Consider the following 25,739-nt stretch of genomic DNA (forward strand, 5'->3'; position numbering starts at 1 on the left):
CCTTACATCTATTATCGTTGGAGGAAGTTTTATATAAAAAAAATGTTCTGCCATTAACTTCCTCATTCTGCACAGTAGATACATTTTCCAAAATAGTATGGAGAGCTATGGGGAAAGGAGGGAGCGCTTTTATGTTCAGGAATAATGTAGCCTAAGGAAAGTGAGAACTTGCAAGATTCGGCTTTTAAATTTAATCCATGGACTATTCTCACTTTACTGTTTCATTCAACAATAGTCTACAAGGGAAGAGTTAAACCTGTCCTCAGTCAAACTGCTGCCCGAGAGCCCACGAGGGCTCAGATGCACCTTCATCTGAAAAACAAGGCAGGAGAAAATAGCCTTCCGCCATCTGCAGACAGCCTCCATGCAACGGGCGGGCTTTCTTCCAGGCCGTGCTACCCTTTCCTTGCGACCGTTACAGCGGCGCTACCGCCACCACCTGCGGTGCGGGCAGGCACGGGCACGATACGTTCGAAGCAGCTTTAGCAAGTGAGTAATGATCATTTCTATAGATTTCCTCACCGATTCAATCCACTCCACCGGCTCAACATGTAGGTCTGGACCTGCACCTTTTACAGAGGTCCCGCAGGCGTCCTGAGGACTTGTTAGCCTGACGAGCTGTTAGTTGAAATGCTTTTTACAGGTGGCTATCACATATTTCTTTTCCAGATCAAACATGGATCCAGAAATCCATTAGGAAATCAGAATGTCAATAAAAAATAATCAAATTTTCTCTCTGTGTGTGAAGAGCTTCTCTTTTGCTATTCCTTCAAATGCAAAGAAAAAGTAGAAGTATGGGAATTTTAGCTTAAAGCATTGCAAATTGATATCTTTAGCATTCACCTTTTTTTTTTTTTCATATTACTATTGATCTTTTTCCACAGCTATCTTTTTTCTCTCCTCCTGTGAGACGCCCAACATCACCTTCATAAAACTGCCTATCTCTAAACCTACCCAGGATTTCCACAGCACCTAAGCACAGAATTGCAGTCAATCACAACAGCAAGGGAGACACCGTTTCCGACCCTCACGGCTAGCTTTACTGTCTTCTCGCATGCTAGAAAGGGACAGTTTAGGTTGTGTATTTGTCCCATTTCAAACATAATTAAAGCTAACAATTTGTTTAAAGCCTGTCAAATTAAGGGAAGGATTTCCCAGCGTAGAAGACAAATAACTCTCTACTCCTCATCTGGAGTAAAAAAAAAAATGCTTCCTCATTTCTCAGGAAATTTGACAGCTGTTGGTCAACATCTATTGACCGCAGCTGTCAAAAAGAAAGAAATGAGGCAGTTTAACCTAAGGCAGGAGTAACAGTTTTCACAGCTGCATGTGAAGCTATCTAGATAAATTAAGAAAAATTTCAAATAATGCCTAAATGACTTCAGAGGCTTTGGGTCAGCCTGGTCAACCCCACCAAAATGTAGCTGCTGGATGAGAGCTTATATCCCTCCAGCCAGAATTTACGACATGACGTGATGTGAAACCAACGCCACAAAATAAAGTTTTAGAGATAACAACAGTATGTGAACTCAGGACTATTTTCCTTACTGCCCTGCCTTCTGGCGCGAGATCCAGAGTGTACCGAAGGGAGCGGAAGCCTTTTCCATTGGTTTAGCAAAAAATATTTACTTTAAAATCTCATTAGACATCCTCAGTAAAATGGGACAGGAAAATCCTATTCAGGATAAAAATTAAAAAATGCCCATAAATGGATAATTTCATATTTTGTTCTGGGAGGATCAAAATGTTTCATTCCAGCTCAGGCTTTCAGCTTTTATTAACTAGCACTCTGAAACAAGAGGTTTCAAAATGAATTTGGGGTTGTAGGGGTTTACTCTGGGGAAGAATTTCTAAAAGATCAGAGTTTACCATGGGAAGAATTGAGCAAGGCCCACGTAGTTACCATGTAGCTACACTACCATAGCAACAATATGTGGTGTGGCTATTGCTCACTGGTTTAATTCAAGGATATACTTATTTTCTACTCTCTTACATACTCTAAAATTCTGTTCCTGTCTCTTAAAAAAAAAAAAATTTTAAAAGTCTGGTGGGTAAAGCAAGACATTTGTTTTACTTCTATGTAATGTGTTCTCTTTAGAATTTGAACAAAAACTGTAATATTTTTAAACTGAAGAGATGTCATATGGCTTACATAACTACGCATGTACTACCAGTGAAACAAGCACAGTTCTGCTTACAAAATACTGCAGATAAAGACGTAGAAGTATAGCTTGGAAAATCCCTGGTATCTTTTACAGATTACATTTTTTCTTTTTGTTATAGTCTTTTCACTCAGGCAAAACGATTACCATTTAAAGACCATGTAAGGACTATACGTTTTTTATTTTAATCTATTATTTCTTTTTCATATATATTTATAGGGAGCAGTGACTCCCCATTTTCAGATGGTTTTGTCAAAGTAAAAATCCAAGCAAGAGCCTGGTGGCTTGATTCAACTTTTTTTTTTTTCTTATTTCCTGTGGGAAATGATAAGAACTAACAAACCCCTGTCACCTAGCTCTGCTTTTAGATGCTAGGCTTTATTACTTTAAAGTAAAGCTGCAAACATGGTGTCATGATTTGATCAGCTGCTGTTCAGATCAGTCGCTTCAAGTTCCACTTGGGGGAGCCTGATTGAGATTCTCCTTTACTTCCAGTGATACCAGTGTGTCACCGGACAAAATCAAGTCGCTCTGGATTAGGTCCAGGCTTTGGTCATGGCTGAGCTGAGAAGCCAAAGCTCTGAGACCCAGTCCATAGTGGGAGAGATAACAGCTGGTATTGAGAACAGCCAACGTGAGACTGTGACACTACTGGGGTTCCTGCTTCTCACAGTTAGGCTACTTTGAAAATCTCTAAAAAGAAAGTCCTGCTCATAAAAGAAAAAAAAAAAAGGAACTTCAAAAATTAATAATGTTTAACCAAATAAACCTTAAAAGACTCATAAAAGGTTTTCGCGGAATCAGAATATCTTAATAAATTTCAATTTTAGCAGATCCCCATCTCCCTCTTCTCTGCTACTCTCCTTTGGTATCACAGTCACTCTTTCTCCCTTCTCCAGCTCTACAATTAGAGCCTTTGAAAGATGTTAAAAGCACAAGACAAATAGCCTTTGATCACCTCTCTCTATTCCAAATGAAAAAATGGGAACGATAAGTTGCTACAGCATTCCCTGACTGCAGTACGCTGCCGGAGCAGCACAAACGCATGATGCTTAACAGCACATTTTAAAATATCCCCAAAACCAACACCCCAAAGCTTTTTAACGTACCGCATCTAATAGTCGCCAGTATTAACCCAGGTCACTATCCAAACCCAAGAATACATTTATCGAAGTGCTGCGTGGGAGATCCGCTTTGGACACCTTATTAGCACTGTGGCACTCCTACAGCCCTTCTCCGATAATGTAGCACCTAACGGCTGAAAAGCTAACCAACATGACGACAAGGTCAAAAGTGAGCTGGAAAATTCTGATTGACCGTTACACAAAATACAAAACACAGATTTGTGTTGGGAGTTAGAGCAAACGATAAGGGGGATGTCAAGATCAAGCAGAACTGAGACTTGAAAGGTTTGTGGCTGTCTTTAGTCAGCTGCAATTACTCCCTTTTTCAGATCACATAAAAGCTTTTTGTTTTCTCCCCAGCACTAAAAGAAAAACAACTGGATTTAGTTTGAAAACGGAGTCCTCTCTCTGAATAGGTGGTCGAACCATAACGTTTGCCTTTATTCCAAATTTGTTTCGTTTTAATTTAAAATATTAGTCTAAGCAACCAGAAGAAACACCACTGTTAGAAAACTTTCTATTTTTAAATTAACTATAAGGCTTTTTTAAAAATTGCTATACGATAGGAAAAACTCTACGTTGCATTGACGTAGGTCAGTTAAAACTGCAGCAATCACAATTTTCACCTATTGACTTTAATGCAACATTAAACGAGTCAGACACAACCGTTATTTCCTTTGGTTATCAGAATAAAGGTTAGTAACGGTTGGCCTGAAAGGGTGAAGCACAGATTGCCAGTTCAAATTAGCAAATCATTTGTTCCGATACCAACTGGGCCTAAACATTCCCAGTGAAAAATGGGAAACCGCACGTGTACATCTTACAAACTTCTTGGAGACACTAACTGGAGAGGTTTATTTATCAGCAGCATCGGCACATATAAAGCGTTGACTACTAAAAACGCCTTTTTACCCCTGCCAGAACAAAACATTTTATCTTGGTCGTTTCCAGCCAGCCAAAATAACGTTTCTCATACCACTGTAAAAAAGTGGTACGCAGCATGATTAAACAATATTTCAGCCCTTTAGTTCATGCAGAGGTTACCTGCTGGAAGGTACAAAGGTCTGATTAGGTTTACGTCATTACAAATAATATTTGAAAGGGAAGCACAGAACTCGAATATATGAGTGCTGCAGCTACGAACAGCTTCGTCCCGTGGTCAGGAAGGCAAACTCTCAGTCCTTTCCTACAATAGAGGCAGAAAATACCAAAGAATTGAAGAAACCACAAACTTTTGAAACCGTCAGACTAAGGAACTGAAAACCTATGCTCTGAGAAAGGTTTCCCACTCAGTTTTACGATGATCACACGGGCCCGCGTTCAGAGTTGGTCTACTGAAAAGAGCAAACCTCCCAGCACACCGACTAACTTGACTAGGAGGTGAGGCAAAATTAAAAAAGTATGAGCCTAGTCCTAAAAATTCTCGTGTAGGCAGCGAAGAGACCAGTTAACACACATAAATTAACTTTATCGAATGATGGCATAAAACTGAAACCAGAAAAAGAAAAAGCTATTAATGTGCACTGCGTAGTTAACTTTTATTGTGCACCAAGATGAACAATCTTATTTTATTTTACCTGCACAGAGATACTTGTTGCTGATCGTTTCCTTTCCAATAAATCCTCTTTACCATACATCATCAGCACGAACAACTGCAACACCTTACGCTGCAACCACATATCCAAAGGCAAAGCAATCCGCAGGATCTCTACGTTTAACCCAAACGTTTAACCATGTAAACCACGGAAATATGCTTGCCTGAGCTTTCTACATTTCCATTTTCTGAAAGCTTCTCAGTGCATTAAAATCCACCGCAAGAATAAGTACAGGTTGCCATTTGGTTTTAAAAAACAATCATGATTTTCTTTCCTTCTGGGAGGCCCTCGCTATATACTCAATCATACTTAGGCTACTGAAGTGTCATTAAAACAGCCCAAATCTTTTTGTTTCTTTTTTAAACAGCGGCAGGTCACTGATATTTTGGCCGAACTGACCTCCTTTGTGACACATGTCATCCATAACGTGACTTCCAGCTGAAATGCTTCCATCATAGCGAGACTGAAAGTAAGGTTATGCCCAACGTGCTTTCACGTCTTCATGAATTTCAAGGAAACAAAATCGCTTTTACGTTTTCTAAGAAAATCCACTCTCTAGAGAGTGCTTTCCATACATAAATGAAAAGTCACCGCACATAAACAGTATTTAAAACCTTATTAACAGCCACACCATGCCATTAAAAAGTTTCAACAGGTCGGTAGCACTGTTAACATTACTGTCCTATTTAGAATCCCTTTTAATTTTCTGTTTTGTCTGAGAAATTCCATTAAAAATCCTTCAAAGCAATAACAGTGGATTAAATGTTGTCAAACCACAATGTAAAATCACAGAACGGTGTTCTGACGATGAAGTTATTAAATGTTGTATCTTAATTTATTTCTTCTCAAGTGTATGAAAAACAGAATTCTTAAGACAAAATAGCAATTAACTGTCGTGCCTCATTATTAAGTATAATAATACAAAAAATAGAACACACGAGCACATAAAGGACATATGGACCTGAAGACATGGAAGACATCCATTGAAATCATGACATTTAACCACACCTGAATCCTGTGAGGGCAACACAAAAGGAAATGAATCCTCAGGTACTGGAGGAAGGTGAATGGTGTCATTAACCGGGAGCGACCACATCGTGAGCAAGCTTTTTCCCGTCAGATTTACAGTAAAATAGCTCATGAGTCGATGGTTACTTTGAAAGCAACTCAGCAAAGGGTTTACTTTATGAGCAGGGTTTTAAAGGAGGAGGGAGTAGAAAGAGAAAGGGAAGAGACACACATGAAACCAGGGAAGTTGAAAATATCGTCCAGAGAGGTTAAAACAACAAATCTGAACTATCACAAAGGACGACACGTGGCCAGGATCAGCGCAGGAGCCAGGAACGTCAGCCCACAAAACACATCTCCTGGCCTGCGAACATCCCCGTGCTTAGGTCTCCGTTTGCAGGAGCTGGAGGAGGCCATCAGCGGCACCCCTTCTCCCTGCGCGACCCCAACGCCCTCCCAGCAGCACGGCACCCAGTGCAGCACATCTCTGCGCACGCAGAGCAACACCATCACTGCCTGAACCAGGGGATGCCTGTTTCTGAGAGGCCTGCGCCTTGCGACCGAATGGCCTGCGTCTGCCTGAGCTTTCTCCTCGGCTGGACTATTATGGGTCCTGTTCATATCACAGAATCCCAGAATCCCAGCCTGGTGGGGGTTGGCAGGGCCCTCTGGAGCTCACCCCGTCCCACCCCTGCTGGAGCAGGCACCCCCAGAGCAGGGGCACAGGGCCGCGTCCAGGCGGGGGGTGAATGTCTCCAGGGAAGGGACCCCACAGCCCCTCTGGGCAGCCTGTGCCCCTGCTCTGGCACCCGCACAGGGAAGGGGTTTGTCCTCATGTTCAGGTGGAACTTCCCGTGTTCCAGCTTGTGCCCGTCGCCCCTTGGCCTGGCGTTGGGCACCGCTGGAAAGAGCCCGGCCCCATCCTCCTGACACCCACCCTTCAGATATTTATAGGTATTGATGAGATCCCCCCTCAGCCTTCTCTTCTCCAGGCTGAACAAGCCCAGGTCTCTCAGCCTTTCCTCACAAGGGAGATGCTCCAGCCCCTGACCACCTTCGTAGCTCTCCGCTGGCCTCTCTCCAGCAGTTCCCTGTCAGTCTGGAACTGGGGGCCCAGACCTGGCCGCAGCACCCCAGATGTGGCCTCAGTGGGGCAGAGCAGGGGGGGAGGAGAACCTCCCTCGCCCTGCAGGCCACGCTCCTTTTCATGCAGCCCAGGACACGGTTGGCCTTCTTGGCCAACCAGCCTGGGTGGCAGACAACTTCCCTCCCCTACCCCACTGCCTAGTTTTATGAAACTTGCAAAAATTCACTATCGTTGAAACAGTTTCAACTCTGAGAAAGATGACTGAAACAGGTCATTTGGTTGAAACATGCCCCAAAGCGACAGAGGGCACTGACAGACACGAGGACAGTGAGATCAGCCAAGAGTTACCTTCCCAACCTCCTTCCCTTCCCAGCCAAAACAGGTGACAGTGGCCGATGCAAGAGAACCACAAGACACATAAATCCTGGAACTCCACTGCAAACACCAGCACAAACCTCACTTCGATTTTACTGGTTTATACTGGATTTTGGGTGCTGATGCTCCCACTGCTGCTTCAGCACAGCGTAGCACCACCCTGCCGTACTTTGCATTAATTTGTTGCAGTAACTGATACAAAAGAGGAGAGAACTAATACTGCCTGCAGGACTCAATGAATTATACTTAACCAGCATATTATTGTAGGGTGATAGTAGAATGCCACATGAACACAGATATAATCAAATCCTGTTTGGGGCATCATTTATTTAAAATACTTCAAGCTCCTTGCTGGCAGAGCAACAGCGAATTAGCATGCTATGCTGTGCGCTTCAATTAAAAAGCAGCCTCATCTTTCCTATTTCCAAGGTACAGCAGAGCAAATGTAATTGTGCCATGCAGCCAGTTCTCATCTTCGCAGGGTAACCAGGGCCTTGGGGTTTTTTGGTTTTTTTTTTGCTTTTTGTTTTTAACACATTTGTCTTCCTCTGAATGAGGCAATGTGGGCTTTTATGAAACTTGTTTCCTAATTGCAGGCAATAAACATGAACACAGCCAGCAGCAGAGGCTGTAGCAAGTACAGTTTAAGTGAAATGAAAATAAAGGTAAGAAAAGAACCACAAAGCACGTCCATTTTACATATATCTGAATAGTTAAACCACCAGGATGTGGATTTCGGTGCTCACAAGAGACATACATGCCTCCTTCAATATAAACTAAGAAAAAGCAAACAACCCCCTAAACCTATAGCTTAAATGCTGAGATAGGCAAAGATTTTTTTCTTATATTTTGGAGGTTAGAAAGTATGACTAATTAATGAGAAATATTTATGAGCCAGGATGTTATTAACTTTTAAAATATTTGCTTATAGCATAAAGAATCTCTGTTCCTGCACTTAGGCTGAGATCTCTGAATATGAGATTTGCCTTTTTTAAAAAGTGCGGAAGCATCCTCTGTGCTTTGGAAATTTAACTGAAGCGTTGCTTTCGACTTGAGATCTCCCTGTCGTACTGATCATCTCACTCCACGTGAGCAGGTGAGTCCTCGTGCTTCCTTTTACCCACGACTCACCTCCCGTCTCTGGTATAAACCATGCAGTACCTTTGGGTAGAAATTGAGCCGGGTGAACCCACGGACTCACAAAAACGTTTCTCCGAGAGCGCTTCTGGAGGGCAGCCCGGCCAAGCTCCTGCTCTGAGTGGGACCGGCGCCAACACCACTTGAGGCTGGCCATGGCTTTGCCTGCCTGAGCCCTGAAAACTCCAGAGGCGAGGAGTACCCAGCCCCGCTAGACAACATGCTCCTGTACTGCATCGCCTTCTCCGTGAATTTTTTTTCCCCGATGTCCAACCAGAAACGTTCAGTCTGCAGTTTGTGGCCGTTGCCCCTTGCTGTATGATCTGACTTACAGAGAATCACCTTTCCCTCTTTGTAACTGCTCCTCCAGCACCTTTGTTACTACCTTTCAAGCAGCCGTAGGCTGCTCTTCTCTTCCCTCCGTTGCTTTTCACTCCCCATTGGGCCAAGGAGGCCCACTGGTATTTCTGAAGACTTTGGATATCACTCGTCCTAGTCGGTCTCATTCTAGGTATACGCACTTTGCACTTACTAGTGCTGGGGTTCCATCTGGACAACAAAGAATGACACAAAACTTAGCAGGAATGCAAAAATAAAACCCAGATTATGGACTCAATTCAACGACTTATCCGTTCTTACCAAAGCAACTGGAGAGACTTGTTGACTTTTGGACCAAAACCAAAAAGCCAAACGTTTAAATTTGTTGACTTCTTGTCACAATAATGGTCCGGAACACTTAATGCCACTTTTTAGAAGATAAGCTTAAGAAAAAAACAATTAAAACATCTTTGCAGAGTTTCCAGTGACGAGACAAAAAGTGCACCACAAACACCACACCACAAGTGAGATATTGGAACGCGGGTGCTACCATTTCAGACGTTTGATTTATTATTTTCATAATTTTATGCTATAATGACTACAGTAATGAACTATAGTGCGAAAAGAAAACTGTAAGTTTTTTAATAATCTGCCCTTCACCACATTGTCTTCATGTTTACCATTAAATGTTTTGTACGCTTATGTTATCTGAGTCGAAGAAAATCTGAGCATTAGTGCTGTTAAACCTAATGATGGAAATTCTATTACGATTTTTAATGATGTCCAACTTTTATACAGTTGCAGATCGTTATGAAAGAATACAAACCTTAACTTTGTTATCATTAATCAGCATTAGTAAATATAATTGACATTTTATACAGAACCAGCTTTAAGTAACTTATTGGCAGCAATACAGATGTCTCTTAATATTACCCTCTGGCTAGCTATGCTGTTTGGGCGCCAGAGTGTCTGCACTAATGACTTAGAATTAAAATCAAATAAAAGCTAAGAACTGTAATTCAGTATAAAACAAACAGCTATTCTTAGTACCAACTCTTCATACATATAATTTGGATATAGCTGGAATTTTTAAAATTTACAGTGCGTATAAACCAGTGGAAGTGTTTGAGAGTAGATAACAAAATAGGACAGAGAAAAAACAAATCTGATGTTCCCAGATTTCTACACTTACCCTTAGGCACACCCTAGGAATTGAAATGAGGAGAAAAAGTAGACAGTGTAATTAACCTTTCCTTTCCCTTTTTTTTTTTTTTTTAAACAGCAACAACAAAAAAAGGCAGAACATTTTAGACCTTATGAATAATAAAAATACACATCCATGTTTTTCTGCCGTTATTTTTCACCTCAGCAATTTCTGGAGTTTCCTGAGGATTTAATGTGCTTAGGTATGAAAAGGGACCTAATCTCTAAAAAAAATTTCCTATGAAGATGTGGATTATGTTATCAGAAAGATTTAAGCAACCAGGAAAGCTGGTGTGTGTCTCAAACCCCATGCCCTGACTTCCAGATACCGAGTGGTGGGTTTTTTCTGGGGCATATCTGAGCCCTCTCTTCCCCACACCACCTCCGTGTGACCTGTTTGACTTCAGCTCCGGGGGGAAAACCAAAGATTAGGAGCAGAGCCCAAATACTTCCTAGCACTTTCCTGTCTTATGATGGGGCCTCCAGGGACCACCACACACGAAGCCCCCAAAGGGCTACTGATAAATCTCTTTGCGCGTATCGTTCTTTTATCCAGTTTTTCCTCACCCTTTGCTTCGATAAGCTCCATTTAAAACCACTATCATTTAATTTTAGCCAACTCTGAGGAAGAACCTTAGGATCTGGCCCTCTAAAGATGGCTTGTTTTGTTCATTTATTTCTCTAAAGAAGTAGATTTTTTCCCGAGGTCTCATTTTGGTGGAAGATTTAAGAAAACGCAAGAATATATTTAAATGACAGTACCATGTTAAACATTCAAAAGAATATCCATATTGTATGGGGAAGAGAGAAATTTTATTATTATACAAACATATATGTATATATAATGTAATCTTCTTCTTGCTTTATGGATCTGATCTCCTCCAAGGAGAGTCACAAATCCACGCGATAGCCCTGAGTGCTCAGATTTTGCATTTGGTTCTCTGATTTTACAATAGCTGAAAGATATGTAAAAACTCATGTAGCCAGACAGCTCCCTACTGACTACACATCTAAGCAACTTCACATGCATATATTATTCCAAGCAGTGAAAGCTGGAAATAACATATGCCTTAAAAAAAAGGCAAAAAAAAAAAAAAAAAAGAAAGCATGCTTGAAAGGAGCCTGTTTCAGCCCCCGCGTGAAACCTTCAGGGCTCCCCCTGACCAAACCGCCCCCTTCTACAGCGTGCGGCCATCTCAGGTGGGGACAACCCGAACTACTGAGGCACCTTCTGCAGAGTGAAGGGTGGGAATTGCTTCGTAAACTTATAAAAAAGGCTACTGTAACTTTTTGTTATTGAATGTAATTTGGGGGAAAAAAAATTCATCACAGCTAATATCATTTTGCTAGTGTGGTCCTGGAGGTTTTTAATAATTTTCTCCTCTCCCGTTTTTAATCATAAATTCTGTCAGTGACCACTGGCCATGAAAAGCATCCAGATTACTTTCATTAAAAGTAATAGTCTATAGCATGGAACAGATTGACATCATTTTTTTCACAGAAAATAATGAAACGTCCCTGCACTGCACCTGACAGTATTGCTATGATAACGCTTCACCTGCATTGAAACGACTACAGCTCCTATTGCCTCCCTACTAAAAGTTTGAGCAAGTTAATGGTTTAGTTCTTAGAAGTTCTTAAAAGTTTTATGTTTAACTGAGGAAGTGAGCATGAATTAAGATGTCTACCAGCCCTTGTCAAGGAGATCAACTGGGTAGTACGTGTCGATTTTAGGGCATGTAATCATGGTTCCCACTCTGCACCTCCCTCCTTTTTCCCCTCTCCCCAAAACGTAGTAAGATGGGTGTAGCCCATGGGAAGGACTCACGTTGGAGAAGCTGGTGGAGGGCTGTCTCCCATGGGAGGGACCCCATGCTGGAGCAGAGGAGGAGTGAGAGGAGTCCTCCCCATGAGGAGGAAGGAGCGGCAGAGACAACGTGTGATGAACTGACCACAACCCCCGTTCCCCGACCCCTGCGCCGCGGGTGGGGAGGAGGTGGAGAAAATCGGGAGTGAAGTTGGGCCTGGGAAGAAGGGAGTGGGGGGGAAGGGGTTTTAAGATGTGGTTTTATTTCTCAATACCCTTCTCTGATTTGATTGGTAATAACTTTAGCTAATTTCCCCAAGTCAAGTCCGTTTTGCTAGTGACAGTAATTAGCAAATGACCACTCCCTGTCCTTATCTTGTCTCAAGAGCCTTTTGTTATATTTTCTTTGTCCAGCTCCCTTGTCCAGCCGAGGAGGGGAGTGACAGAGCGGCTTTGGTGGGCCCCCGGCGTCCAGCCAGGGTCAGCCCACCACAATGGGAAGTCAAGCAGGCTTCAGACTTCCGAAACTTTGATGGTCAAACTCTAGATGATATCTCCCGTTAGACTGTAAACCGAGATTTTTCAGAGACATCCAAGTTCACCACATTTGGGCACGTTTCAGAGCCAAAACTAACTTAAAAGCATGACCAAAGCATGCAAAAAATCCGAAAACTTCAAAAAGATATTAGTATGAGGATTGGCTTTCGTGCACGTTTATTTTCTTTTCATGGGCAAAACATCACGCACTCTCCTGACTGAAGCCACAGGATCTACTGATAAACTCTGCATCGGATTTCTACACGGCAGAGACATCGGGCATGGATAATTCCAACCTAAACTGTATAAAGCATCCAGCCTACAGGTTACAGAACACAGGCTCTTAGAAGAGAAGACGGTAGCTGCAGGTGGCACTACCAGAACGTACGCCCTATTCCGTGGTTCTAAAATGCAGTTAGGTTCATAGGCTAGAAATTGTGAAATGAAAGGTGTGTATAACTCATGTCCTTCAAAATCACTATTGATACACGCAGTAGTTACTGGGTTGCGATCTAAAAGATATCTACAGGGCACTGAAACGGAAACCAACAAATCCTGTCCAAGCGCTTTTTTGAAATTATTTGTTTTCATCTTGTTCCTTGTCAAATACATAATGCATTTTTGTTCTCAGCAAAACTAAGCGTTTTGAATATTCTCAGCTTCTGCCTTCTTTCTTTCTTTTTTTGCTTTCAGCACTAAATATTTAAACACATCCAACCTAAAAATCTCCACCTCGTAATCCGCTGCTTGCGTCTCTCCCTTGAGGTGTAACTATCAACGAGGTAGCGCGGGAGTGCTGAAGAGACATGAAAGAGATTGCGGTTGCAGTCCTACCTGCCCACAGGCCAGGCCCATGCCTCTCTCCCCCATACCATGAGGACATGATAAATTTAACTCCAGCGCATCTGCACCAGCAACCTATGAAACATGCAAAAGGGAGAAAAATAAAGCCAAATTAACTTCAAGTAATGTACTCTTTCCTGTAGCATTTACTGTTCACGTTAAAGAGATTTCTTTAGACATTTGATTTTTGTTTTTTTTGTTTCATAAAGAGAAAGCTACGGTTATGAGAGCCTGAAAAGGAAATGTGTTGATCGTTGCAGAGAAAAAATGTCAAAAAGTAATGCGGCTTCCCAAAATTACAAAGGAAATTAAGGTAACAAATAAATTAAAGAGAGACAAGCACAATAAGGAGTTGGTTCTGGAAAATGTTAAAAAATGAAATGTAATTAGAGGGCCTTAGGGCAGCACCGAGCACGAGGTTCGGGAGTCGGTGTTACCCAGGTGCTTCTGCGCTCTGAAGAACTGTGACTCAGTGGCAAATTTCTCCTTTCTGCTTTAATGAATTTAGTCTCTAAATTTTCTGCAGGTGTCTGTACTGTGCCGCAGATTTTGTCGTTACATGGTTTTGTCTCTGAAGTCAAACAAGAGACTATTTCGAAAAGGTCTATACGAGCATATTGTTCAGGCTAATTTCTCCTCAGCACCTTTTATTAGCTACAATTAAAAAGGCAAAGGAGCCGAGGTGCTCCTCCTCCTCCCTGCTGAACCACTCCGACCTGGGGCGAGGCTCTCCCCCGTTGCCTTCCACGTGGCTGTGACCACTATTTTGTTTCGCATTTGCATTTTGTTTTTGCTTATTGAACTGGAGCAGCTTCGCCCGCTGTGTGGCCATGGTTCAGCAGCTCTGCGAGCGCGGGAGCAGGGGAGAAGCCATCCATCACTTCCAGGAAGGCTCCGCGTCCCGGCCATGCCGCGCTGATGCTGGTGCCGTCGGCCTCCGTGACAAGCTGACCTTTCGTATGAATAGGTCGTCCTCCTGCCGAGAGGCACTGCGGGACCTGCTGGGGCTCCTGCTCTTTGGAAAGCCACATCTATTACCTTCTAGGTAGGATCCTACGCGTGCAATGAAATATCACTGCTCTTCGGCTGCGGATTCCGGAGCGCCCTGACCAAGTGTGCTGCTCTCCGCAGAGCGGAGCCTAACAGCTACTTTGCAGAAGAAACTTGTATCATACACGTTACACATTATTCAGTGCGTTTAAATAACTACCTTTTTCTAAATACAAATACCTTAATATTTGTATTTGCATAAATACAAACGCAGGTTGGAAATACCTGTCTTAACGTGGGCAGCAGGACCCCTGGATAAAAAAAAAGAGGAGCAAATGGCACAATAAAGCCGTTCATCTTAGTTTAAAAGCAGTACTGCTCCTGTCAAGTGCGGATTCCAGAAAAGATTTCATGGTTAATTAGGTAAATACAGGTATAAAATGGACTAGTGGTGAAGATCACCAAACCAATTACTGATAATGTTTAATTTCACTTCCCTAAATCCCCAAAGCGATTTTTTTTTCCTCATAGGTTCAAAATGCCCAAAGAAAACAGAGGAGTGTCTTCCCACATCACCATAGGAGGGCTCAGGACACTGTGAATAGAGAAACAACGATGTCCAAACGTACATGCTCAGCCATATGAAAACACAAATTCAGAATATCCGCACCCAGATCGACACATACATAAAAATATCTATACAAAAAAAACCTTATGAAGCATTTAAATGTGAGCTAATGCTAGCAATAATGACAAACTACTTTTTTTTCTTTGCTTAAATTTGTTAAAACCTTCCTTTATTGATCTGAAACTATGCTTTTATTTCCTCTAGATGTTTATGTGGAAAAAAAACCCCCAGTTTTATTAAAAAATAACAACTTTGGATTACATTCAGGTATAGACACCTTTCTGAATGAAATTATTGTGGTCTTAATCAAGTCTTTCTTACACTATTCCCTACGGACACAGGTACATGCTTTTAAATAGTGTTTTTTTTCCCTCAAATTGAATGGAACTTTCCGGTGCACAGTCTGTTTGCATTTGTGTAAGATTGGATTTATATTATAGGAAGCCTGCTGCCTGCTATTATATACGCTGGCTTTCTCTGCTACCATTTTTGAAAGTCTGTATTAAAACTAGAATAGCATTAAATGAGCCTTTTATACTTTAAATATTCAAGAGTTTTATATTCAAAATTTCTTCTGGTGCTGTCAAACTAGTGTGCCTGTAGGCAAGGTAAGATCAAGTTAGGCTCTCAAAGGTAGAATTAAATTTTATCAGGGCATCCGTCATAATATACAGTTTGCTTAAAATGCAAATAAAAAGCACATAGATTCAAAGACTAAAGGCTTTCCAGGTACTGCTTAAAAATCCAAGGGACCTTTTTTATGGAACAGATTTCTTTTAAATTTACATTTCCATCATTTTAATGAAAACGCAGAATAAACAAATTATAATGGACACACTTTAAATTCTCATTTTTCACTTTGAATCTATTTCTTTCAAGAAATTCCTTATTGCAACTCTTGTTTTTAAGGAGAACAAAAAAAAAAAAGATGCAGAAACGCATTTAGGAAACCGTTACCTCAGCCATTTTTGAAAGTTCGGTCCAGTCCTCCCTGCTATAGCTGCACATGATGCTGGCAATCAGAATCTGAAAAAGAATATACACAACCATTTTAAGCCACGTTACCGGATTTTGTAACGTAGTACTTTGCTGTGACTCCAGACATTAACTACCGCAACCCACACGTGGGAACCACCAGCTGCGTGCTACTAGATGTGTAGTGAAATACAGCTGTAGATTCCACCGGGGATGAGAAATAGCATACAAAGTCATCTATTTTGTCCCTGGTTTTTAAGTCATCAAGGAAAACCAGCAGGTCTGGTCAAACATATACTGCATTCTCCTCGTCGTAGGGTAAAGTGAGAACGAAGGTTGTCCTAGGCACAGAGCCCACCAGCAAAACGGTCACACGCTCCTGCTTCTGAGGTCAGAGGAATTAAGTTATTTACTATCATTGGTATTCATAGTATATATAGTATTTATATAATGCCAGAAGTACTTGGGGCTCTTTAGAGGTAGGTAAGACCTAAGTGTCAGAGCTTCCAGTTTAACGTGGCAGTGAAGGAACACGATATTCCAGCTGACTTCAGGGAGCCAGGACACACCAAAACCTGGGATCTCCCACCGTGCAAGTTAAGGACGGCGACAGGCAGCTGGGAATGTTTTGTTGCAGCTTGAAGCCGTTTCCTCTCATCCGATCACTTGTTACTTGGGAGCAGAGACCAACCCCCCCCTCACTCCAGCCCCTCTCAGGCAGCTGCAGAGAGCGAGAAGGGCTCCCCTCAGCCCCCTCTTCTCCAGGCTAAACCCCCCCAGCTCCCTCAGCCGCCCCCCAGCACACTTGTGCTCCAGACCCTGCCCCAGCCCCGCTGCCCTTCTCTGGACACGCTCCAGCCCCTCCAGGGCCTTCTTGTCCCGAGGGGCCCAAACCTGAGCCTGGCATTCGAGGTGGGGCCTCCCCAGTGCCGAGCACAGGGGCCCCATCCCTGCCCGGCTCCTGCTGGCCACACATTTCCATTGTTTTGCTCTGATGAACCTCTACCTCTCAGCCTATCACCCACCTACCTGCAGACTACCTACCCGGCCACCTTCGGCTGACGTTTGCAAGCAGGGAGTCTTTTGAGAAGGAAAGCATTTGATGAAGTGCCTGCCTTGCCTGCAAGTGCCCATGTCCGTGCACCTCCAGCATAAACATAAGACCAAGCTTTTCCTTAAACGCACACAGTCATTACTGGCCATGCTTTTATTCCCCTCTTGACAGAGGAAAAAACTCTCTCACCTATACCATAAATTTTTCTATTGTGAAAAACCTTACCCAGCTCTATAGGTCAAACGTTGATGAAACAAAAATTGCTCTATTTTCTATTTGAACATTCAAGACAATTTGAGAGCTCCGGAAGTAAATATAATACTCTTTTAAAAATTAACATTTTTAAAAACACAAATTGTGAAAAATCAGTTTAAGAAAGTATACAGGAGAAAAAATTAGAGGAAGAAACTAGTTAAAAGATGCACTAACTGGAAGTTAGCTAGAAACCGATCTTGTCAAATTCACACTTTTTATAAACTAACTAAAGCAAAAAGAAAAAACCCAACTCAGACACTGACGACACGACAAGGATTTTCACAGTTGCAGTCACAATCAAAGTTTATCAGAAATCTACACAATTCAGCTTTAAAACAAACCAGATTTTTCAGTGGGGAAAGCTGTAAGACAAGCAGGGCGGCCGACTGTATTCACAGGTAGCTGAGTTAGGCTGTGTCAAGTGTAATTAATGGCATTTGAAAATTCTGCTGGGAGTGGACAAAAGAGGAGGAACAAGATCCATGATGTTTCAAAGAGTTGTTAATCAGGACAACATGTTTATTTAATATTGATTAGTTTTAGCATTCGCTTTAAGTACATACTTTTGACAGAAGCAGTGGTTTACAAGAACAAAAGGAACTGAAAGCAAAAATTACATTTCTGCCCTGACTGTCCACGTGAAAACCATGATCTCAGAGGGATTAATGAAAATTTAAAAATAGTAGGGATTTTACTCTCTTTTTTCCCCCATTGTTCTCTTATAACTTGAAATTGAACTTAATTCCTAGCTGGAAACTGATCCTCCAGCACTCCGTGTTAACAAAACTCTCCTTCCTCACGTGACTATTCTTCCCCAAAAGGCCTCTACGGTCTTGTCATTTGGAACCAGTACCCATCACAAAAAAAAATAATAATTATCGTATGTGGACATTCAGGGGCATCATCTGTGATGACTGAGGTTTGAACCTACTCCTAAAATCACGCACGGGAATTTATAAAGAAAACATAGAATATTATCTCCTAGTACCTAGAAAGAGAATAGCAAGGGACAAGTATCAATAACGAGTGATAAAAATCAGAGTTTTTATTTGAAAGTAATAAACAGAAATTGTATCACATTTCAGCTTCTCACCCTCTTCTCTCTATTTTAATTTTCTTTTTTCTCTTTTACATCTTTGGTGCCTAAAATGCCATGTACCACATTACCACCCCGGTGACTTTAACAGCCCCAAAGAGCCGGTATCTCATAGAAGTCCAGCGCACGGCCCAGCCCAGGAGCATCCCCGGAGAGCACATCCCTCCTCTTGACTCCCAAAATTTGCAGTGGCAGCCTGACACGAGTTTAATTACAGTTGTTTGAAACACAGGCGTGAGGCCGCACCACGCTTGCCCAGCTTACGGAAGTAAAGACTACGGACAGATCTTCCAATAAAGCTGCTGCTAAAGTAAGTGGTAAATGAAGGTTGTCTAAATGGCAGCTTTGTCATAGCTGGAGCGCGGCACAGTGGGATGCCTGGCCCGTTCCTTATTCCAGATCAGAAGCACCGCTGGCACATGCTGCTCCCTCTTCTTCTTCATCCAAACTGCTATTTTGCCTGTTGTCGACAGATCCTGCCTGCTGCGCCCCGCGTCGGGCAGCGCGGCAGCCCGCAGACACCGCTCCCTCCCCGATGACCGCGGAGACGGATGTCACGAGACAAGGTCTTTATGCCCTGATGTTGCACGAGGTGACGAGGCAATTTCTCCAAACGCCTATAACGGGACAAACGCCTGTTTGTTGGAGGGAGGGGAGGCGGAGGAGGGAGGGTACATAACGTACCATTTAGGATGTGATCATAAGATGAATATACTGTAGCTAAAGCACCTAGTAAAAAGCTACATTTCACACAATTCTGTAACTAATGCATTAGTAGTTGTTCTACTTAAAAGGACAAGGTACTTCTCATAATCCTTAAAATGTTTTTTCTCCCTGTTTATAATAATCCCCTGGAAGCTGAAACTAGAATCTATTTCCCTTGCGAATTTTTTTTTTTTTGCTTTTCTCTTCCATTATCTTTACGTGGATGTCTCATGAATGCAACGGCATTAAAAGAAGTACAAAGGATGAGGTTCACCACTGTGTATTTTTTAAGTGATCTTTCTTCCCTAACACACGGAATTCGTGGCAAGAGTTCGTAAAACAAAGGGAAGTTGGGAAAAAAAAAAACCCTACTTTGGGTCAGACAATCCTGAGAACATCTATTTAAAGCCAGACAGCAGTAAAACTCTAGGTAGACAATTACCATTTGTCCTGTGCTGCTCTGCGGGGAACAAGGGAGTTTCAGTACTCTCAGAGTGTCTGAAAAAAAAATAAATCTCAGGGGGCTGGATTTAAACGTGAACACTGTCAATTCCTGCAACTTCAAGAAAACTTCCCAACAGACACAATGGAATCACGACCCTCTACCCTCATGCCTGTAATAACCGTATACATTTTGGTCATCTAACCCAGGCCACAGCCCGTATCTGTTCCTAACCTATTCTTCCAGGGCTGCGCGTAATCTCCCTGCACTTCAGGAAATTCAGCCACCCATATATTTTCTGCTTTCTCTTCCCTGCCTGTCCCTCCTCATTGCTGTGCCAGGCTTCAGGACAGTTCTGCACCAAGCGCCCATAGATGCTCCGCGTAGACACTGCTGCTGGCCTCACCCCGCAGCCCCTTCTGCGGTCCCAAACACTTGCAAAATCCCCCAGGATTTTATTTTTGATGTGCACAGCCCTTGGGGAAATAGAGATTCTTAATGTCATTTTTAAGAGAGCGTTCCCCTGAAAGCTGTAAAATGAAGAGAAGCTTTCAAGAAGGCTGAAGGGCTGGGTTTGTAACAGCTACCTGTTTGGGAAGCGGAGATATGGAAGAGGGTAATTGCTGTGGATAGAGGGAGTGCTGAGATTAAAGACTACGTTAAAAACCAGATTTCAAATACCCACAAAATGATTCTTGATCAATCTAAATTTCGGAAGGCGCTGGTGTTTGGGTCAGGTGGAAAGACCTTAGTCTTCCTTTCAAGACATGTTTCTTCTTCCCAAGCAACACAACAAGTATAGCCTTGCCACACCACCCTCTTAGCCTGAATAATCCCAAAGGTTTTTGACCAGGATACCTCAGGAAGCTTTTACTAGGAAGAAGCTCGGCACTGAAGATACACTCTTTCCAAAACAATGGCAAAAATAACATTTTTAGTTCATCACTCACCATTGGAAAAGACACCTACATGTACACAAACACATTAGGACAGGAGAACTTCTTGGCAGCCGAACCGTTATTTCACAGCGTTAAAATCCCCCCCTCCATCTGAACGAGGGGTACGTGCACTCAGTCCCGACCCACGCCGTCTCTCACCTGACCGTAATGAGCCAACGCACTCGGAGCATTTCCTGAAGGTCCTGCTGGCATGTGGCTACAAAAGCATTGTGGCCCACCAGGTGCTTGGTGAAAAGTTAAGAAAGAACAGTTTACTGAGCACTCCTTCGCTATTTCAAAGGCACGACAAACAATCTTCTAAATATCTAACTGAAAAGCACGCGTGCTACGTATAGACTTCTCATAGTTTTTCCCACACATGAAAGAATGAAACATACGGACCATCGGCCAGATTCTGCCCTACCCAATAGCTCTTAGACGCAGCCTCAGCAGCAAAGAGCGAGTACCAAGGGAATAAACAGCACCACAGGGATTTCTGAGCTGGTACAGGTTTTCCACCTTATCGAGACTTGCATGACTAGCCCGCCCCTGTAACCCTGCCTCTCGCCCAACGTCAGGCTCAGGACATGTCGCAGCTACGCCACATCTTGCCAGCAGAAGGATCCTTGGAGGCTCACCGACACTCAGCGCCACTCGTGGCAGTCCTCTGCTTTTCCAAATGGCTGCTGAAACGATCATCCTCAAAATCATCCAGCCGGAGTTACCGACGTAGAGAACATTTCTAACGCCCACCTCGCAAGACAAGAGTACGACGGGAGCAAATACTCTGTATTGCACAAACACCCTTAAATGTGAACTATTGAAAAACAACGGGAGCACAAAGACTGTTGTAAAAATAACCCTCTAGGAAGCAGCCTGATTTTGGTGCCTTGGACACCCAACCAGGTTTCACTTTTTCTGTACTTTCTTGTTGTAATTTTTGATTTGTTGCAGAACGGAAATAAAAATAAGCTTCTTATTAAAAACTACCTAGAACATCAAATCCCATGCAATAAGAAAGTTAACAACTGTAAACCCTGTCATGTCTCTGAGAAGCAGAGGAATTATCTTGTTATCAATTTAATAATGGAACATTGAAGTAAATGATGCCATCCACTGACACCAGTAACACTGTCTCTCCTGGGAAATTCATGTTGGTAGGAGCTGTCAATCTAGACGGATATGGACATATTAAACATTGTACCTTCAGTCTATAAATCTATTCTTTCTATGCTGCCTTAATAAAAAGATTCTGCATGATGATAAAGACAAGCAATGCAGAATGTCGTGACATCGCTGACCTGTAATTCTGCTTCTCTTCTCTCATCTTTTTTCAGGGAGCGGAGAGTTTAACAATCTCTAACCATCCATTGTTTTTCCTTCTTAACTTGCATTAAAAGACATTTAAGATAATTTGAGTAAATAAAACTAAGACAAATAGGGGATATTAGAATGTTTATTATTTTGCTGCCTTTGCGTGGCAAACCTTCTGAATAAAGCCCTATCTTTACCTTATTACTTTATATTGAGATCTCCAGCTCGTTTTTCAAAGCGAAGTGAAAATGAGATAAAACAGATCGACACAAAACCAGGCCAAACATTACCGGCTCGTAAATAAGTCTAAAGAAGCTGATGATAGGAGTTCGAAAATATTAGCATTTGCTCACCCGACCACACACATAAGATCAGCACGAACAGGAAACAACAAAGATTCTCTTCTCAGGCTAAACGGAGACGCTTATTTTCAAAGGCAGTTATTTTCATATGGTGACTCTACTTTTATCAATGAGATTTCATCTATTTAATGAGATTATTTGACACGTGTCAGTGAGTACACTGGGCTATGGCTTCAAATTAGGGCTCAGAGTTGTTAGGATCTAATGTCCTCAGACAAATAAAAACCAAGGGTTATGAACAAACCAATTTCTTTGTAAAATAACCGAAAACTGTGGCTTTGACAGGAGCGTGAAGCTAAACAGATTGCTCTTCAGGAGTGGCTGCACCTAGGAAAACAAGGGAGCAGCTTGGTGCTGTAACTGCTCCTCTGCCACGGGGGGCTCAGCGTCGTATTGGCCACTACCAGGGCAGGAGTTGAGCTACCATGGTCTCGGCCACATGGAAAGCGTGGATAAATGAGAAGCTAACCTCCCATTTAAAACATTTCACAAGAGCCCTACCAACTTAGAATATGCTTGAAAGCAAAATGAATGGGCAGGAAAAAAAAGAGACACAACGTCAGGCTCAGGGCACTCTTTAATTAATAGATGGTAATTCCTGAAGACTGAAAAGGAGACCATGGAATACGAGTTCCCCAAAACAGATGTTTAATGAAAGAAAATGTAGCCCTTGCAGGCTACAGGTTTGCAGGTTTCCCTTCCAGGGAAACTCAAATATTTTACATGATTAGAAAATGTATGTCCACTCTATGATAGACTGTTGAAAATTTCAGTGCTTCAGGTAAACCCTCCAAATTCCACTGAGAAATCCCCATGTGGCTGACAACTTCCCTGGAAATTCAACAGAAACTTTGGGATTTTATTTTGCACAGGAAACCTATCCCAGTTCAACCCTTAGTCTCTTTGGTAATGAGTGAAAACAAATACGTGGGTGAAGGGAAATTAGCATTACTGAAAGGAAAAGATGCCGGTTAACAAAGGCTGAATCCAAGAGTAGGGTGAAGACAGATGCACATTTTCAGCAGCACTCCTTGCAAACAATACCTGCAAGCTCTTGTGGATCTGCCATGCCCCTGCTGTATTTCTGTACTTTCCACACTGACTTAATATAAAGAGAAAGCAGAGGAGGCCAATACAATATTGGAGAAGCTACAAAAAAAAGGATATATCTAATTCTATGATATTTCAGACACATGCTATGACCTGTAGCAAAAACTTTACACCAGGGTGCTGACACATTATTGATTCTTAAGACCACATATGGAAGACAAGGCTGGCAAAAGGCAGCACGAATTTGTGGATTTTTTTTTTTCCCCTCTGCTTTCAGAAATTTTTCTCTCAGCAAATGATCTGCCCAGATATACAGACAGCCCTTTTTAACACAGTTCTTTGAGCACCTCGCTAATTGTTACTGTTTATTCTCACAATAGCACAGGCGACTCTCTGCAGGGTGCCCCTCTGAGACGGGAAGCCAACTGGAGACAAATATGTTCAAGGGCTGTAGGCTGCTCCTATGGAGGGAATGAGCAGCCGTTGCTGAAGGGAACCCTAAGATCCCTTCCAGTCCCTGACTGCTTCGAGATACACGCAGATACATTTCCCCTATTACTCAGCAGCAAAGCTGCTTAACATATTAGAAAACAAATCCAGTAGAAAAGAAAGAGACAAAATCCACACTGAATAACTTTGTCAGAATTCTCTAACTCCTGCACTCAGTCAGCTAGCAATTCCCCAGGTCAAATCTGTCTCTTTGCATCCACGAGAAGTCCATCCCATCTATTCCCTTGTTCCATCACCCCAGGGCTTCTTTTAATTCACCTCCTTGGGTTTGAAAGCTCAAGAAAACTAGCAGTATCAGTGCGGTAGAGGAGAAAAATGTAGCTCCGAGGAGGGAGAAAAACCCCTCCCTTTTACATTTTAGAGCCCTGTGATCTACTTCATCAGGTGACATTGCCGGTGCCAAAGCAATGCCTGGGAGGGGTAAGTGATTTTGTCAGCCTGGCTGCATCCTCCACAGCTCACCCACTCTCTCTCTGTGCGCCATTATCCTCGTGGTGATGTATCAAAAAGCACTGACGATTTACCTGATTTTGCACAAGCAGCTCTTAGGTTAGGCTGTTCTGACAGATGAGGGTATGGTCATTAAGGAGGTGTGCGGGAACAGGCTGTAAGGCTTGTCCTTTCTTTAAGAAATTATCTGAGGGCTTTACATGTCAGCTGCGTGGGGGAGACCTATCAGTCCCTTAACGTTGTTCCCTCCTGTCTGGTGTAGGACTTCACAAAGAGGAGAGCTTCCTCACACTCCAAAACCTGCCTGATTAATGGGGCAGGTTCACCTCATAGAAGGAGACAATCTGCAAACGTTCACAGGGCTGGAAACATGGGGTCTTCCCAACGGCCAGAGCAGGACCAGACCAAAACTTCGCTGAGGATCACCTACAAAAAGCTTTTCTGGGTTATTTTCTTGTTGGAAAGCATGGATGAAAGGACGGTAGAAAGCTACAATGCACAGAGTAACATAATAATAACTGTTCTATCTACTGACCTTCATTTTCTTGTGATACCTTTGCCTTCCTCCTCCAGACACTAGAATGAGTCTTTTGAAAACACAGATTTGCACTTCTTTGGGCATCCTCTCCAAATACATATAATTTTCTCCGAATGGTCTGATTTCATAACCAGCTTACTTTGAGCAGGTCGGGCTAGCTCACCTCACCTCCTGAGGTTCCTGCCAACCTAAGTTTTCCTACGAACACTCCCGCAAAAATACACACGATCAACAAATATTCTTGCCTCATTCTCTTCATGATCGCTTCATACCCTCGCACCAAGCAGAGAGCCACCTATCTTTAGCAATTCTGACATCAAGCCTATCGAGCCTGCCCCAGGCACTGGAACCTGATGCTGTGTGATATTGTTCAAACCTGTCTTTTATCTCTATATTTTGCCCTCTGTTCTCTCATACAATCTTCAAGCTATCATCTTTGCTCCCTTTTGGGATCTGGCTCATTGCTGTCGCCACTGTCTCTTCCTGTGAGCTCGCAGGGCCACTGCGTTTAGTTTTCTTCCCTGTTGCCTACTTTCAGACTTTGTTCTCCCCTTTCATCGCGTACTAAAGCAAACATAGTCTTCAGTTCCACTTTTCCTGCCACTACCCGAGCTCGCACAGCTCTCCTTTTCAATAAGACTCGGTTGTTACTGAGAGACATCAGACCCACGGCCCAGCAGCAAGGCCTTCTCCACAAGTACAACGTGCCAGTCGCCTCCCTCACGCACAACACCCAAACCTCGAACCACAACAAAGCCAAACACCAGACGCGCTCACATCCTTTCATCAATCCCTACCCAGCTTTCACCTCTCCAAATGAACAAGAGCCCTCCTGACCTGCTGGAAGACCACTGTTTCTCGTTAGGCCCATGTTAATGGGAGCCCTAGGCTCATTTAATGCTAAACCTGTATCAACAGTAGCATTTCTTATATAAAATTAATTCTTGCTGTGCTTTTCAAATGATTAGCAATAAATTAGCACTCAATAGCTTCTTGCCAGTGACATATTTTAGGAATTTTTTAAAAAGAAAAGAAATAAGAAGGTGAGGCAAGCAAGAAACATACCTCATGAACTATACAAAAGCTCTTAAGACCAAATATTTTAATTAGAAAAAAAAGTTTCATATAAAAATAATTCTATAGTGAAAATTATGTTAAAATAGTCCCTTAGCAAAGAACGAAACTCTACTTTCTGTCAGGCACACAAATTTTTCAAGAAGTAAAGATGAAAATCTG

At 42.6% G+C, this 25,739-nt stretch overlaps 1 protein-coding gene across 3 annotated transcripts in view; it reads right to left on the bottom strand.

The window, feature by feature from the left end:
* Positions 1-25,739, bottom strand: part of DPYD (dihydropyrimidine dehydrogenase) — a 368,160-nt gene that overhangs the window by 100,964 nt on the left and 241,457 nt on the right. For 2 of the 3 annotated variants that reach the window (XM_075098192.1, XM_075098193.1), the window contains 2 exons: positions 15,772-15,840; positions 13,188-13,271 (listed from right to left, as the gene is read on the bottom strand). In XM_075098192.1, coding sequence (XP_074954293.1) covers positions 13,188-13,271; positions 15,772-15,840 — 153 coding nt within the window. Of the gene's footprint in view, positions 1-13,187; positions 13,272-14,550; positions 14,782-15,771; positions 15,841-25,739 lie in introns of those variants that run through there. The other variant, XM_075098195.1, reaches the window with a different exon arrangement.

Source organism: Phalacrocorax aristotelis, chromosome 6 (assembly GCF_949628215.1).
Source record: "Phalacrocorax aristotelis chromosome 6, bGulAri2.1, whole genome shotgun sequence".
Classification (NCBI taxonomy): Eukaryota; Metazoa; Chordata; class Aves; order Suliformes; family Phalacrocoracidae; genus Phalacrocorax; species Phalacrocorax aristotelis.